This window comes from Brassica napus, unplaced genomic scaffold (genome assembly GCF_020379485.1).
Source record: "Brassica napus cultivar Da-Ae unplaced genomic scaffold, Da-Ae ScsIHWf_851;HRSCAF=1212, whole genome shotgun sequence".
In the NCBI taxonomy this organism is placed as follows: Eukaryota; Viridiplantae; Streptophyta; class Magnoliopsida; order Brassicales; family Brassicaceae; genus Brassica; species Brassica napus.
This window is the reverse complement of record NW_026016890.1, coordinates 12,845-28,620: the sequence shown is the minus strand read 5'-3', so window position 1 is coordinate 28,620 and position 15,776 is coordinate 12,845. Positions and strand designations below refer to the sequence as shown.

At 42.3% G+C, this 15,776-nt stretch overlaps 1 protein-coding gene across 1 annotated transcript; it reads right to left on the bottom strand.

Moving 5' to 3' along the window:
• Positions 1 to 1,121: 1,121 nt before the first annotated feature.
• LOC125606331 lies at positions 1,122 to 5,881 on the bottom strand. The gene is made up of 2 exons (XM_048775359.1): positions 5,446 to 5,881; positions 1,122 to 1,417 (listed from the first exon to the last, which is right to left on the bottom strand). The coding sequence occupies exons 1-2, from the start codon at positions 5,864 to 5,866 to the stop codon at positions 1,122 to 1,124; spliced, it is 717 nt and encodes a 238-aa protein (XP_048631316.1). The 5' UTR covers positions 5,867 to 5,881.
• Between the last annotated feature and the right edge of the window lie 9,895 nt (positions 5,882 to 15,776).

Sequence of the window (15,776 nt, the reverse complement as noted above, 5' to 3'; positions counted from 1 at the left end):
AACATTTGTATCCCTTCTGTGTTGTAGAGTAGCCTATGAATACAGCCTTTGTGCTCCTTGCTTCCAACTTGCTTCTCATCTGTCCCGGAATCAACACATAGCACAAACACCCAAATACCCTCAAGTGTTCTACGGATGGCTTGTGTTTATTCAATACCTCAAATGGTGCCTGATCTTCAAGGACCTTTGTAGGTGTCCGGTTGATTAAGTAGCAAGCAGTGGTTACAGCATCACTCCAAAACCTCTTGGGAACATTTGCTTGAAACATTAATGACCGAGCAGTCTCCATGAGATGTCGATTCTTCCTCTCAGCCACACCATTCTGTTGTGGCGTGTAGGGACAGCTTGTTTGATGAAGAATCCCATGATGAGCTAGATGATACTTGAATGCATGACTAGTGTACTCTCCTCCATTATCTGATCTCAAAATTTTAATCTTAGCATGATAATGGTTAGTCACATAAGTTTGAAAGTTTTTAAATGCATCAAGGACTCTATCTTTAGATGGGATTAAGGTTAACCAGGTGTATTTAGATTTTTCATCAATGAATGTGACAAAATACTTATGATTCTCCCTAGATAAGCAAGGTGCAGTCCAAACATCAGAATGAATCAAATCAAAGCATTTTTCATAAACAGTAGACGACCTTTGAAACACAGTTTTACAATGTTTGCCTAAAATGCAAGCTTCACAGTCTTTATTCTCAAAATTAACACCTGGCAACATCAAATTCAAGGCTCTACTATGAGGGTGTCCTAGTCTAGCATGCCACAAAGCATTCTTATTCAAGCTAGAAGTAGTTGTAGTAAATGAACAGCTAAAATCAGAAACAGGAGCTAATTCTTCAAGCATGTAAAGATCCCCTTTAGTAACTCCTTTTCCAATCAACTTGCTGCTCTCAATATCCTGAAACTTCACATCATTAGGACTAAAGATAACATTGCAATGTAAATCATTAGTACATTTCTTTACTGAGAGTAAGTTTGAGGTGAATTCTGGCATGTAGAATGCTTTAGTATGCTTATTAAACAATTTTAAGTTTCCTATTCCTCTAATAGGAATTTTATCTCCATTTGCAATCATCACATGTCCATTAGTAGGTTCAATATCTTTAATCAAACTAGTGACTAATCATATGATGAGATGCACCAGAATCAACTACTAATGGTTTAGTTATGCTATTAGCCGTGAGACAAAGTGTACTAGATGACTTGAGAGAGTGATCAGTCCTAGCAAGACTAGCATATGCATGATCTGGTTTGGCAATTCCATGTTTTTCAAGACCATTATCATCATTCCTAACTATCATTGATGCACCAAAGGAATAACCATAAGTGTTACCGTTTTCCTTAAGCATTTTGATGAGGGAGTCAATGTCTGATCTCCTGATGTAGTCTTGATCCCCTCCTCGGTGATTTGTGTTGAACTGAAGAGAAGAATGGAGCTTGTTCATAAATAGGGCAAGCCCTTGAGAAGAGTTCAGCAAAGCTTCAGGAGTGTCTTGAAGCATCTATCATGGGTGAAGTCAAGTCCAAGAATGGCTGAGACTGATCTTAAGAAGGCATGGAAGGAGTTTGGAGGTGTATGGTCGAGTGGGCAAACTTAGGGCGTGGCCGTACGGAGTTGGTACGGAAGTGTACGGACCGTACGGATCCGTACGGACCAAGCCGACCCAAAAGTTTGTATCTCGACCATCTGAGCCTATTTAGAGTTGGTGCAAAAATAGGGCACAGGTCAGTTCTTAAGAGAAGAAGACAAAAGAGACTCTTAAGAGAAGAAGACAAAGAAGAAGGCTGTGTGTGCAAAGGAGATTGGCGCCTGGTTTGTGATAGGCTGTGGCAGTCCAAGACAGGCTGGCTATAGCTGGAAAGGAAGAGCAAGGCTTGACTATGTATCTGGCCAAAGAAGAGGGCAGATACATGAGCCAATGAGGAGCATTTCCAGCCAAGGCTTTCACTTAACCAATCAGGCGGTTCCAACACTTTGCAAAGACCACAAGACCTGATCCTGAGCGTCCAATTCAAATTAAAGCATCTCCACCCTTCATGTCTTATCTGTAGCTTAGGGTTTATGATTTGTGCAATGAGTAAAGCTCATATATAAGCTTGCTAATGTCGGATTGTAAACACCAAGGGAGTAAGGGGGATTTCCCCTCTCCACTTCATTGTTCTGGTTACTAATAACATCCAGTTCTGTTCTTAAGTCTTATATTCTCTTAATCTCTTAGTCTCCCTAATCTCAAAACCACTCATACACTCACGCATACACTCTCTTCTCAATCTCTTACCAAATCACCAAGAACAAGTCTCATCTAACTCCATTGGAGTGTATCCACAGTCACACATCCAACCAGAGTAGTTCTCTCTAAAAACTCATATGGTATCAGAGCCAGGTTCATCAGAACCTGAGCTGTAGCTTCCGCAAATCACTTGCTCTCACCTCAGCTCAAATCCAACCCTTGAAGCCTTTTACATCCGAGTTCAGTTTCTCCATGAAGTAGAAGACTGAAGCTGGCGTGGCTCTTATCCTTTCTCCTGTCCATACTGATGGAGAGACTCATTGGAAGCAGAGGTGTATGGAGAGGCCTCGCGAACCTCATCCAAGGTGCCTTGTCCAAGAGCTTTCCCATCCGGTTCATCAAGAAAGCTGCCAAGAAGAGAAGGAGAAAGGAGGGGTCTTTGAGTTAGAGAAACAAGGAGGAAGTCATGAACTGAAGAAGCAGGAGATGGGTAACGATCCAGACTCACATATCCTCAAGGTCATGAGCTTACCATCCGAGAGTGATACAAGGACCAACCTGGTTCCTTGATAGTAAGCGATTCTTTAAACCTTAAGTGGTAATGAGCTTGTGATAAAATCTGGTTGTGTGTTGTGATGTGATTGAAAACCTGAGGATTGTTTAAAGATTGCTAAATGAAATGAAATGAATTTAGAATCTATCCCAGGATGCTTAAAGAGACTTGTTGAGTTGATTGAGATTGTTTAAAAGGCTTAGCTCCGGTTCATAATGTTGCTTGTGTGGTTGATTGAATCTGCTTGCATACATATATAGAAACCGACTGAAAGCTAGTGCATTTGGTCTTGGAGTTACCTTACACTGAGGCACTAGATTCATGTCTAGTAGCTGAGTAAGGGGCTGTCAAGATATTCCTAAGTATCTCGCAATGAATCTGTAGGATCATGCTAGTACTTAGAGAGATTAGCTTGCAATGATTTGAAACTTGGGTGTCTTGTTTGATCTTGCATTGCTTTAGTGAGTCATTGGGTTCAAGCTTGATGTGGAATCAAGGACTGACCCAATGCACCTATGTCTTATCTTCTCTGGAGTTTGAGTGGTGTTTCAGGTATACAAGAAGTGTTCTTAGTTCATCACCAATCCAAGAGAAAGAGGAAGGCATTGCCCATTGTCATGAGCAATGGAGAGCGGTTACTGAAGTGGTGATGTGCCACTGGTTAGTGAAGACTCACGGCTGCTCACTTCCAAGCTTGGACCCTCATTCTATCCAAGCTTGAGGAGGGGAGTTAAGTGAGCAAAGAAGGAAGACCATGGCAAGCAACTGATGGAAAAGGAGTCATCCGGCTGTGGGAAGAACAAGGGAGTGTTCAGAGCACTCTCGGCTGTGTGAAGATGATGGAGCTACTCTATCAAGGCGGCTTCCAGTGTGAGCAGTCTGAAGAGGGAGCTGAAGGTTCCACAAACATTCCATGGAGATGGCGAGTTCAGAAGGTGCTGCAAGGGTCTGATGGTGTGATCATGAAGCTGCTCTCCCAAGCTTGACTTGTTCCATATGGTCAAGCTTGAGGGGGAGTGTTGAGAAGACTTCAATGATCACAAAGATGCTGGTTTACGAAGGTGGACAGCAGTGAGCAAAGATGGATGATCAAGAAGCTCTCCTTCCAAGCTTGACTTGTTCCACATGGTCAAGCTTGAGGGGGAGTGTTGAGAAGGCTTCTTGATGAGAGCACTTGGCGGTTAATCAAGAAGAGGAGCAGACTGGTTTGTGAAGCAAGATGGAGGATGGTGAAGCAATCACCAAGGCGGCCAAAGCAGAGCAGCCTTGATACTACAGACTGAACCATCCGATCATGAAGCTTTAGAACTAGGTGGAGACTCTAGAAGGAGAAGCAGCCAAGGCTCCACAAGTTCTTGATACTCTTGGTGCGAGTATGATCTGATGGTTCCATATGAAGCTAGAAGAAGGTCAGACCGTGAGAAGAGTACAAGATGAAGGGTGATGAGCAAGGGAAGATGTGATCAACCTTGCATCACAAGAAGAGGCCATGATCCAGAGTCTTTGTGTCCCTTACATTGATGGTAAGGCACAAAGACTCACTGGCCAATCCCTAGGCCGTGGAGGCTTTACTCTTTTTCCCTCATCAAGGTTTTGTCCCAAAGGGTTTTCCTTGGTGAGGTTTTTAATGAGGAAGCTCTTCATGGTTCCAAGCTTAACTCAGGATCTCCTAGAGTTAAGCTTGAGGGGGAGTGTTGAACTGAAGAGAAGAATGGAGCTTGTTCATAAATAGGGCAAGCCCTTGAGAAGAGTTCAGCAAAGCTTCAGGAGTGTCTTGAAGCATCTATCATGGGTGAAGTCAAGTCCAAGAATGGCTGAGACTGATCTTAAGAAGGCATGGAAGGAGTTTGGAGGTGTATGGTCGAGTGGGCAAACTTAGGGCGTGGCCGTACGGAGTTGGTACGGAAGTGTACGGACCGTACGGATCCGTACGGACCAAGCCGACCCAAAAGTTTGTATCTCGACCATCTGAGCCTATTTAGAGTTGGTGCAAAAATAGGGCACAGGTCAGTTCTTAAGAGAAGAAGACAAAAGAGACTCTTAAGAGAAGAAGACAAAGAAGAAGGCTGTGTGTGCAAAGGAGATTGGCGCCTGGTTTGTGATAGGCTGTGGCAGTCCAAGACAGGCTGGCTATAGCTGGAAAGGAAGAGCAAGGCTTGACTATGTATCTGGCCAAAGAAGAGGGCAGATACATGAGCCAATGAGGAGCATTTCCAGCCAAGGCTTTCACTTAACCAATCAGGCGGTTCCAACACTTTGCAAAGACCACAAGACCTGATCCTGAGCGTCCAATTCAAATTAAAGCATCTCCACCCTTCATGTCTTATCTGTAGCTTAGGGTTTATGATTTGTGCAATGAGTAAAGCTCATATATAAGCTTGCTAATGTCGGATTGTAAACACCAAGGGAGTAAGGGGGATTTCCCCTCTCCACTTCATTGTTCTGGTTACTAATAACATCCAGTTCTGTTCTTAAGTCTTATATTCTCTTAATCTCTTAGTCTCCCTAATCTCAAAACCACTCATACACTCACGCATACACTCTCTTCTCAATCTCTTACCAAATCACCAAGAACAAGTCTCATCTAACTCCATTGGAGTGTATCCACAGTCACACATCCAACCAGAGTAGTTCTCTCTAAAAACTCATAATTTGGATTGCCTGCATATGCCACCAAGGACTTGCCGTCACTCTCCCTTCCTCCTTCATCCTTGCTTTTCCCTGAGGTGCTGGCGCCACTGCTGTTGACACCACTTGATCCTTCACTCACATTGGCTCTGGCCTCCCTCTCCTTTAAGAACTTGGCCGGCTTCAGATGAGGGTGAAGTATCCAGCACTGGCTCTTCTTGTGGCCATGCTTCTTGCAATGATCACAACTCCCACTGAACTTCCTGTCTTCAAACTTGTTGTAGCCGGCCTTGTTTGCTTGAGGAGCTTCATCAGAGTTGGTTTGCGCAGCCTGATTTGCAAGTGACATCTCTCCTTTGCTTCCAAACAATCCAATAGACCCCTGCTCCTTCTGAATTTGAGAGCACACCTCCTCAAGGCCTGGTAGTTTATCCGCTCTCAACATGTGCTGAATGAGTGAGGTGTAAGCCGGGTTCAAGGTAAGTAGGATCCCAAAGACCTTATCCTGCTCCCTCCTCTCATTGAGCAGCTCTGGATCGGTTGTGCTTGGCCTCAGCATCTCCAGCTCTGACCATAGGGACCGGAACCTCCCCAAATGCTTGGTGAACTCCATGTCATCTTGTACCAAGCCGTTTATGGCCTTCTTTACTTCAAACACTCGGTGAAGGTTTGAAGCATTCCGATACACCTTCTTCAAAGTGTCCCAAAGCCCCTTAGCTGACTCACAGTAGCTGTAAGCCTCTAGGATCGCCGGCTCTAAGGAGGCATGAAGAACAGACATCACAAGCATGTCTTCTCGCTGCCACTTCTCTACTGCCGTTTCATTTGAGACCTCTTCTGAGTCTCCACCCTGAGTAATGAGCTGATGAGCTTCACCATCCGTGAGATGCTTCCAAAGACCCTTACTTCCCACTGTGGTTCTCACCATCCGAGACCACACCAAGTAGTTACTCCCCTTGAAAGTAACCGCCACCTTCATGTGCATGCTTATCCCTCCATCCATCTTCAACTGCTCGTTCTTGAACTACTTGTAGAAGATTTTGAACTTGAGACTAAACCGCACCAACACTTCACGAGCTAACAACACACGCAAAGCTTCACTCTTGTAACCACAATGTAACCAAAGAAGACTTGAGGCTAGAGACTCCAACGAACCTTCAACCTTTAGCCTTTAGTCTACGCAAAGAACTCAGATTCTCAAGAACCTGGCTCTGATACCATATGACTTTTAGAGTATAAAGAGTAATCTGAGAGTTTAAGAGAGATTAGAGAAGTTTAGAGATGATTTAGAATGAAAGATAAGATCAAGAGACTAAGAGAGACGCCATGGAGGCTAAGAGTAATCAGAACTGTGTAATTTTATTAATGAGACTGAGTTACATATATATAGTGTCGAGATTAGGGCTTTACAATACAAGAGGATAAGCTAAAGCATGTGTAGTCAAAGAAGGGTGGAGCGCTTAGTTTGAAATGATCCAATGAGGTTCTCCACATGTGTAAGGCATCTAGGATCTTGGATAAGATCCCTTTTACCTTTCCAGCTGTGCCAGACTGTCACGCCCAGCTTCTTCCTTTCCCTTAACGGTCACAACTCATCCTAAGCTTTGGGTAAAGCTTCTTCCCTTCAACCGAGTTACCCGGGTAAGTCTCTTTTACCTTTGGTCGAGTCTGGTCGATACAATGTGTACGGCCGGTACGGCCGGTACAGCCGGTACGGCCTGTACGGCCGGTACAGCCGGTACGGCCTGTACGGCCCGTCCGTACCAAACTCTCCCAAACTCTCCCATGCTCTCCATTCCTTAGTCCTACACTTCCTTATCTCTTCATGCCTTCAACCCCTCATCTCTTCTCCTTATACTCAGCTCATCTCAACATTCTCCACCACTTTATGTATTCAAATCAAGCTTCTTACAAAGATATTCAAACTGGTTTGATTGGAACGATGAAGAAGCTGTGGTATTCCCAAACTGGGAAACTGGAATCACCTGATTTTAAAGTGGGATAACTTCTTCATCCCAAATCCTATGAGATTTATTCAACTTCCTGGTCATTCTGCACCACTTTATGTATCCAAATCAAGCTTCTCACAAAGTAATTCATCCTGGTTTGATTGGAACGACGAAGAAGCTGTGCTATTCCCAAACTGGGAAACTGGAATCACCTGATTTGAAAGTGGGATAACTTCTTCTTCCCAACTCCTATGAGATTTATTCAACTTCCTGGTGATTCTCCACCACTTTATGTATCCAAATCAAGCTTCTTACAAAGAGATTCATCCTGGTTTGATTGGAACGACGAAGAAGCTGTGCTATTCCCAAACTGGGAAACTGGAATCACCTGATTTGAAAGTGGGATAACTTCTTCATCCCAACTCCTATGAGATTTATTCAACTTCCTGGTGATTCTCCACCACTTTATGTATCCAAATCAAGCTTCTCACAAAGTGATTCATCCTGGTTTGATTGGAACGACGAAGAAGCTGTGCTATTCCCAAACTGGGAAACTGGAATCACCTGATTTGAAAGTGGGATAACTTCTTCTTGCCAACTCCTATGAGATTTATTCAACTTCCTGGTGATTCTCCAGCACTTTATGTATCCAATTCAAGCTTCTCACAAAGTGATGCATCCTGGTTTGATTGGAACGACGAAGAAGCTGTGCTATTCCCAAACTGGGAAACTGGAATCACCTGATTTGAAAGTGGGATAACTTCTTCATCCCAACTCCTATGAGATTTATTCAACTTCCTGGTGATTCTCCACCACTTTATGTATCCAAATCAAGCTTCTCACAAAGTGATTCATCCTGGTTTGATTGGAACGACGAAGAAGCTGTGCTATTCCCAAACTGGGAAACTGGAATCACCTGATTTGAAAGTGGGATAACTTCTTCTTGCCAACTCCTATGAGATTTATTCAACTTCCTGGTGATTCTCCACCACTTTATGTATCCAAATCAAGCTTCTCACAAAGTGATTCATCCTGGTTTGATTGGAACGACGAAGAAGCTGTGCTATTCCCAAACTGGGAAACTGGAATCACCTGATTTGAAAGTGGGATAACTTCTTCTTGCCAACTCCTATGAGATTTATTCAACTTCCTGGTGATTCTCCACCACTTTATGTATCCAAATCAAGCTTCTCACAAAGTGATTCATCCTGGTTTGATTGGAACGACGAAGAAGCTGTGCTATTCCCAAACTGGGAAACTGGAATCACCTGATTTGAAAGTGGGATAACTTCTTCTTCCAACTCCTATGAGATTTATTCAACTTCCTGGTGATTCTCCACCACTTTATGTATCCAAATCAAGCTTCTCACAAAGTGATTCATCCTGGTTTGATTGAACGACGAAGAAGCTGTGCTATTCCCAAACTGGGAAACTGGAATCACCTGATTTGAAAGTGGGATAACTTCTTCTTCCCAACTCCTATGAGATTTATTCAACTTCCTGGTGATTCTCCACCACTTTATGTATCCAAATCAAGCTTCTCACAAAGTGATTCATCCTGGTTTGATTGGAACGACGAAGAAGCTGTGCTATTCCCAAACTGGGAAACTGGAATCACCTGATTTGAAAGTGGGATAACTTCTTCTTCCCAACTCCTATGAGATTTATTCAACTTCCTGGTGATTCTCCACCACTTTATGTATCCAAATCAAGCTTCTCACAAAGTGATTCATCCTGGTTTGATTGGAACGACGAAGAAGCTGTGCTATTCCCAAACTGGGAAACTGGAATCACCTGATTTGAAAGTGGGATAACTTCTTCATCCCAACTCCTATGAGATTTATTCAACTTCCTGGTGATTCTCCACCACTTTATGTATCCAAATCAAGCTTCTCACAAAGTGATTCATCCTGGTTTGATTGGAACGACGAAGAAGCTGTGCTATTCCCAAACTGGGAAACTGGAATCACCTGATTTGAAAGTGGGATAACTTCTTCTTCCCAACTCCTATGAGATTTATTCAACTTCCTGGTGATTCTCCACCACTTTATGTATCCAAATCAAGCTTCTCACAAAGTGATTCATCCTGGTTTGATTGGAACGACGAAGAAGCTGTGCTATTCCCAAACTGGGAAACTGGAATCACCTGATTTGAAAGTGGGATAACTTCTTCTTCCCAACTCCTATGAGATTTATTCAACTTCCTGGTGATTCTCCACCACTTTATGTATCCAAATCAAGCTTCTCACAAAGTGATTCATCCTGGTTTGATTGGAACGACGAAGAAGCTGTGCTATTCCCAAACTGGGAAACTGGAATCACCTGATTTGAAAGTGGGATAACTTCTTTATCCCAACTCCTATGAGATTTATTCAACTTCCTGGTGATTCTCCACCACTTTATGTATCCAAATCAAGCTTCTCACAAAGTGATTCATCCTGGTTTGATTGGAACGACGAAGAAGCTGTGCTATTCCCAAACTGGGAACTGGAATCACCTGATTTGAAAGTGGGATAACTTCTTCTTCCCAACTCCTATGAGATTTATTCAACTTCCTGGTGATTCTCCACCACTTTATGTATCCAAATCAAGCTTCTCACAAAGTGATTCATCCTGGTTTGATTGGAACGACGAAGAAGCTGTGCTATTCCCAAACTGGGAAACTGGAATCACCTGATTTGAAAGTGGGATAACTTCTTCATCCCAACTCCTATGAGATTTATTCAACTTCCTGGTGATTCTCCACCACTTTATGTATCCAAATCAAGCTTCTCACAAAGTGATTCATCCTGGTTTGATTGGAACGACGAAGAAGCTGTGCTATTCCCAAACTGGGAAACTGGAATCACCTGATTTGAAAGTGGGATAACTTCTTCTTCCCAACTCCTATGAGATTTATTCAACTTCCTGGTGATTCTCCACCACTTTATGTATCCAAATCAAGCTTCTCACAAAGTGATTCATCCTGGTTTGATTGGAACGACGAAGAAGCTGTGCTATTCCCAAACTGGGAAACTGGAATCACCTGATTTGAAAGTGGGATAACTTCTTCTTGCCAACTCCTATGAGATTTATTCAACTTCCTGGTGATTCTCCACCACTTTATGTATCCAAATCAAGCTTCTCACAAAGTGATTCATCCTGGTTTGATTGGAACGACGAAGAAGCTGTGCTATTCCCAAACTGGGAAACTGGAATCACCTGATTTGAAAGTGGGATAACTTCTTCTTCCCAACTCCTATGAGATTTATTCAACTTCCTGGTGATTCTCCACCACTTTATGTATCCAAATCAAGCTTCTTACAAAGTGATTCATCCTGGTTTGATTGGAACGACGAAGAAGCTGTGTCTATTCCCAAACTGGAAAACTGGAATCACCTGATTAGAAAGTGGGATAACTTCTTCATCCCAACTCCTATGAGATTTATTCAACTTCCTGGTCATTCTCCACCACTTTATGTATCCAAATCAAGCTTCTCACAAAGTGATTCATCCTGGTTTGATTGGAACGACGAAGAAGCTGTGCTATTCCCAAACTGGGAAACTGGAATCACCTGATTTGAAAGTGGGATAACTTCTTCTTCCAACTCCTATGAGATTTATTCAACTTCCTGGTGATTCTCCACCACTTTATGTATCCAAATCAAGCTTCTCACAAAGTGATTCATCCTGGTTTGATTGGAACGACGAAGAAGCTGTGCTATTCCCAAACTGGGAAACTGGAATCACCTGATTTGAAAGTGGGATAACTTCTTCTTCCCAACTCCTATGAGATTTATTCAACTTCCTGGTGATTCTCCACCACTTTATGTATCCAAATCAAGCTTCTCACAAAGTGATTCATCCTGGTTTGATTGGAACGACGAAGAAGCTGTGCTATTCCCAAACTGGGAAACTGGAATCACCTGATTTGAAAGTGGGATAACTTCTTCATCCCAACTCCTATGAGATTTATTCAACTTCCTGGTGATTCTCCACCACTTTATGTATCCAAATCAAGCTTCTCACAAAGTGATTCATCCTGGTTTGATTGGAACGACGAAGAAGCTGTGCTATTCCCAAACTGGGAAACTGGAATCACCTGATTTGAAAGTGGGATAACTTCTTCTTCCCAACTCCTATGAGATTTATTCAACTTCCTGGTGATTCTCCACCACTTTATGTATCCAAATCAAGCTTCTCACAAAGTGATTCATCCTGGTTTGATTGGAACGACGAAGAAGCTGTGCTATTCCCAAACTGGGAAACTGGAATCACCTGATTTGAAAGTGGGATAACTTCTTCTTCCAACTCCTATGAGATTTATTCAACTTCCTGGTGATTCTCCACCACTTTATGTATCCAAATCAAGCTTCTCACAAAGTGATTCATCCTGGTTTGATTGGAACGACGAAGAAGCTGTGCTATTCCCAAACTGGGAAACTGGAATCACCTGATTTGAAAGTGGGATAACTTCTTCATCCCAACTCCTATGAGATTTATTCAACTTCCTGGTGATTCTCCACCACTTTATGTATCCAAATCAAGCTTCTCACAAAGTGATTCATCCTGGTTTGATTGGAACGACGAAGAAGCTGTGCTATTCCCAAACTGGGAAACTGGAATCACCTGATTTGAAAGTGGGATAACTTCTTCTTCCCAACTCCTATGAGATTTATTCAACTTCCTGGTGATTCTCCACCACTTTATGTATCCAAATCAAGCTTCTCACAAAGTGATTCATCCTGGTTTGATTGGAACGACGAAGAAGCTGTGCTATTCCCAAACTGGGAAACTGGAATCACCTGATTTGAAAGTGGGATAACTTCTTCATCCCAACTCCTATGAGATTTATTCAACTTCCTGGTGATTCTCCACCACTTTATGTATCCAAATCAAGCTTCTCACAAAGTGATTCATCCTGGTTTGATTGGAACGACGAAGAAGCTGTGCTATTCCCAAACTGGGAAACTGGAATCACCTGATTTGAAAGTGGGATAACTTCTTCTTCCCAACTCCTATGAGATTTATTCAACTTCCTGGTGATTCTCCACCACTTTATGTATCCAAATCAAGCTTCTCACAAAGTGATTCATCCTGGTTTGATTGGAACGACGAAGAAGCTGTGCTATTCCCAAACTGGGAAACTGGAATCACCTGATTTGAAAGTGGGATAACTTCTTCATCCCAACTCCTATGAGATTTATTCAACTTCCTGGTGATTCTCCACCACTTTATGTATCCAAATCAAGCTTCTCACAAAGTGATTCATCCTGGTTTGATTGGAACGACGAAGAAGCTGTGCTATTCCCAAACTGGGAAACTGGAATCACCTGATTTGAAAGTGGGATAACTTCTTCTCCCAACTCCTATGAGATTTATTCAACTTCCTGGTGATTCTCCACCACTTTATGTATCCAAATCAAGCTTCTCACAAAGTGATTCATCCTGGTTTGATTGGAACGACGAAGAAGCTGTGCTATTCCCAAACTGGGAAACTGGAATCACCTGATTTGAAAGTGGGATAACTTCTTCATCCCAACTCCTATGAGATTTATTCAACTTCCTGGTGATTCTCCACCACTTTATGTATCCAAATCAAGCTTCTCACAAAGTGATTCATCCTGGTTTGATTGGAACGACGAAGAAGCTGTGCTATTCCCAAACTGGGAAACTGGAATCACCTGATTTGAAAGTGGGATAACTTCTTCTTCCCAACTCCTATGAGATTTATTCAACTTCCTGGTGATTCTCCACCACTTTATGTATCCAAATCAAGCTTCTACAAAGTGATTCATCCTGGTTTGATTGGAACGACGAAGAAGAAGTGCTATTCCCAAACTGGAAACTGGAATCACCTGATTTGAAAGTGGGATAACTTCTTCATCCCAACTCCTATGAGATTTATTCAACTTCCTGGTGATTCTCCACCACTTTATGTATCCAAATCAAGCTTCTCACAAAGTGATTCATCCTGGTTTGATTGGAACGACGAAGAAGCTGTGCTATTCCCAAACTGGGATAACTTCTTCTTCTCAACTCCTATGAGATTTATTCAACTTCCTGGTGATTCTCCACCACTTTATGTATCCAAATCAAGCTTCTCACAAAGTGATTCATCCTGGTTTGATTGGAACGACGAAGAAGCTGTGCTATTCCCAAACTGGGAAACTGGAATCACCTGATTTGAAAGTGGGATAACTTCTTCTTCCCAACTCCTATGAGATTTATTCAACTTCCTGGTGATTCTCCACCACTTTATGTATCCAAATCAAGCTTCTCACAAAGTGATTCATCCTGGTTTGATTGGAACGACGAAGAAGCTGTGCTATTCCCAAACTGGGAAACTGGAATCACCTGATTTGAAAGTGGGATAACTTCTTCATCCCAACTCCTATGAGATTTATTCAACTTCCTGGTGATTCTCCACCACTTTATGTATCCAAATCAAGCTTCTCACAAAGTGATTCATCCTGGTTTGATTGGAACGACGAAGAAGCTGTGCTATTCCCAAACTGGGAAACTGGAATCACCTGATTTGAAAGTGGGATAACTTCTTCTTCCCAACTCCTATGAGATTTATTCAACTTCCTGGTGATTCTCCACCACTTTATGTATCCAAATCAAGCTTCTCACAAAGTGATTCATCCTGGTTTGATTGGAACGACGAAGAAGCTGTGCTATTCCCAAACTGGGAAACTGGAATCACCTGATTTGAAAGTGGGATAACTTCTTCTTCCCAACTCCTATGAGATTTATTCAACTTCCTGGTGATTCTCCACCACTTTATGTATCCAAATCAAGCTTCTCACAAAGTGATTCATCCTGGTTTGATTGGAACGACGAAGAAGCTGTGCTATTCCCAAACTGGGAAACTGGAATCACCTGATTTGAAAGTGGGATAACTTCTTCATCCCAACTCCTATGAGATTTATTCAACTTCCTGGTGATTCTCCACCACTTTATGTATCCAAATCAAGCTTCTCACAAAGTGATTCATCCTGGTTTGATTGGAACGACGAAGAAGCTGTGCTATTCCCAAACTGGGAAACTGGAATCACCTGATTTGAAAGTGGGATAACTTCTTTCCCAACTCCTATGAGATTTATTCAACTTCCTGGTGATTCTCCACCACTTTATGTATCCAAATCAAGCTTCTCACAAAGTGATTCATCCTGGTTTGATTGGAACGACGAAGAAGCTGTGCTATTCCCAAACTGGGAAACTGGAATCACCTGATTTGAAAGTGGGATAACTTCTTCATCCCAACTCCTATGAGATTTATTCAACTTCCTGGTGATTCTCCACCACTTTATGTATCCAAATCAAGCTTCTCACAAAGTGATTCATCCTGGTTTGATTGGAACGACGAAGAAGCTGTGCTATTCCCAAACTGGGAAACTGGAATCACCTGATTTGAAAGTGGGATAACTTCTTCTTCCCAACTCCTATGAGATTTATTCAACTTCCTGGTGATTCTCCACCACTTTATGTATCCAAATCAAGCTTCTCACAAAGTGATTCATCCTGGTTTGATTGGAACGACGAAGAAGCTGTGCTATTCCCAAACTGGGAAACTGGAATCACCTGATTTGAAAGTGGGATAACTTCTTCATCCCAACTCCTATGAGATTTATTCAACTTCCTGGTGATTCTCCACCACTTTATGTATCCAAATCAAGCTTCTCACAAAGTGATTCATCCTGGTTTGATTGGAACGACGAAGAAGCTGTGCTATTCCCAAACTGGGAAACTGGAATCACCTGATTTGAAAGTGGGATAACTTCTTCTTCCCAACTCCTATGAGATTTATTCAACTTCCTGGTGATTCTCCACCACTTTATGTATCCAAATCAAGCTTCTCACAAAGTGATTCATCCTGGTTTGATTGGAACGACGAAGAAGCTGTGCTATTCCCAAACTGGGAAACTGGAATCACCTGATTTGAAAGTGGGATAACTTCTTCATGCCAACTCCTATGAGATTTATTCAACTTCCTGGTGATTCTCCACCACTTTATGTATCCAAATCAAGCTTCTCACAAAGTGATTCATCCTGGTTTGATTGGAACGACGAAGAAGCTGTGCTATTCCCAAACTGGGAAACTGGAATCACCTGATTTGAAAGTGGGATAACTTCTTCTTCCCAACTCCTATGAGATTTATTCAACTTCCTGGTGATTCTCCACCACTTTATGTATCCAAATCAAGCTTCTTACAAAGAGATTCATCCTGGTTTGATTGGAACGACGAAGAAGCTGTAGTATTCCCAAACTGGAAAACTGGAATCACCTGATTAGAAAGTGGGATAACTTCTTCATCCCAACTCCTATGAGATTTATTCAACTTCCTGGTGATTCTCCACCACTTTATGTATCCAAATCAAGCTTCTCACAAAGTGATTCATCCTGGTTTGATTGGAACGACG

Coding starts and splice junctions, on each gene's coding strand:
- LOC125606331 (XM_048775359.1), bottom strand. CDS start 5,866: ATGTTGAGAGCGGATAAACTACCAGGCCTTGAGGAGGTGTGCTCTCAA. Junction 1,418..5,445: donor GGCATATGCAGGCAATCCAA/ATTATGAGTTTT, acceptor AGTTCAACACAA/ATCACCGAGGAGGGGATCAA.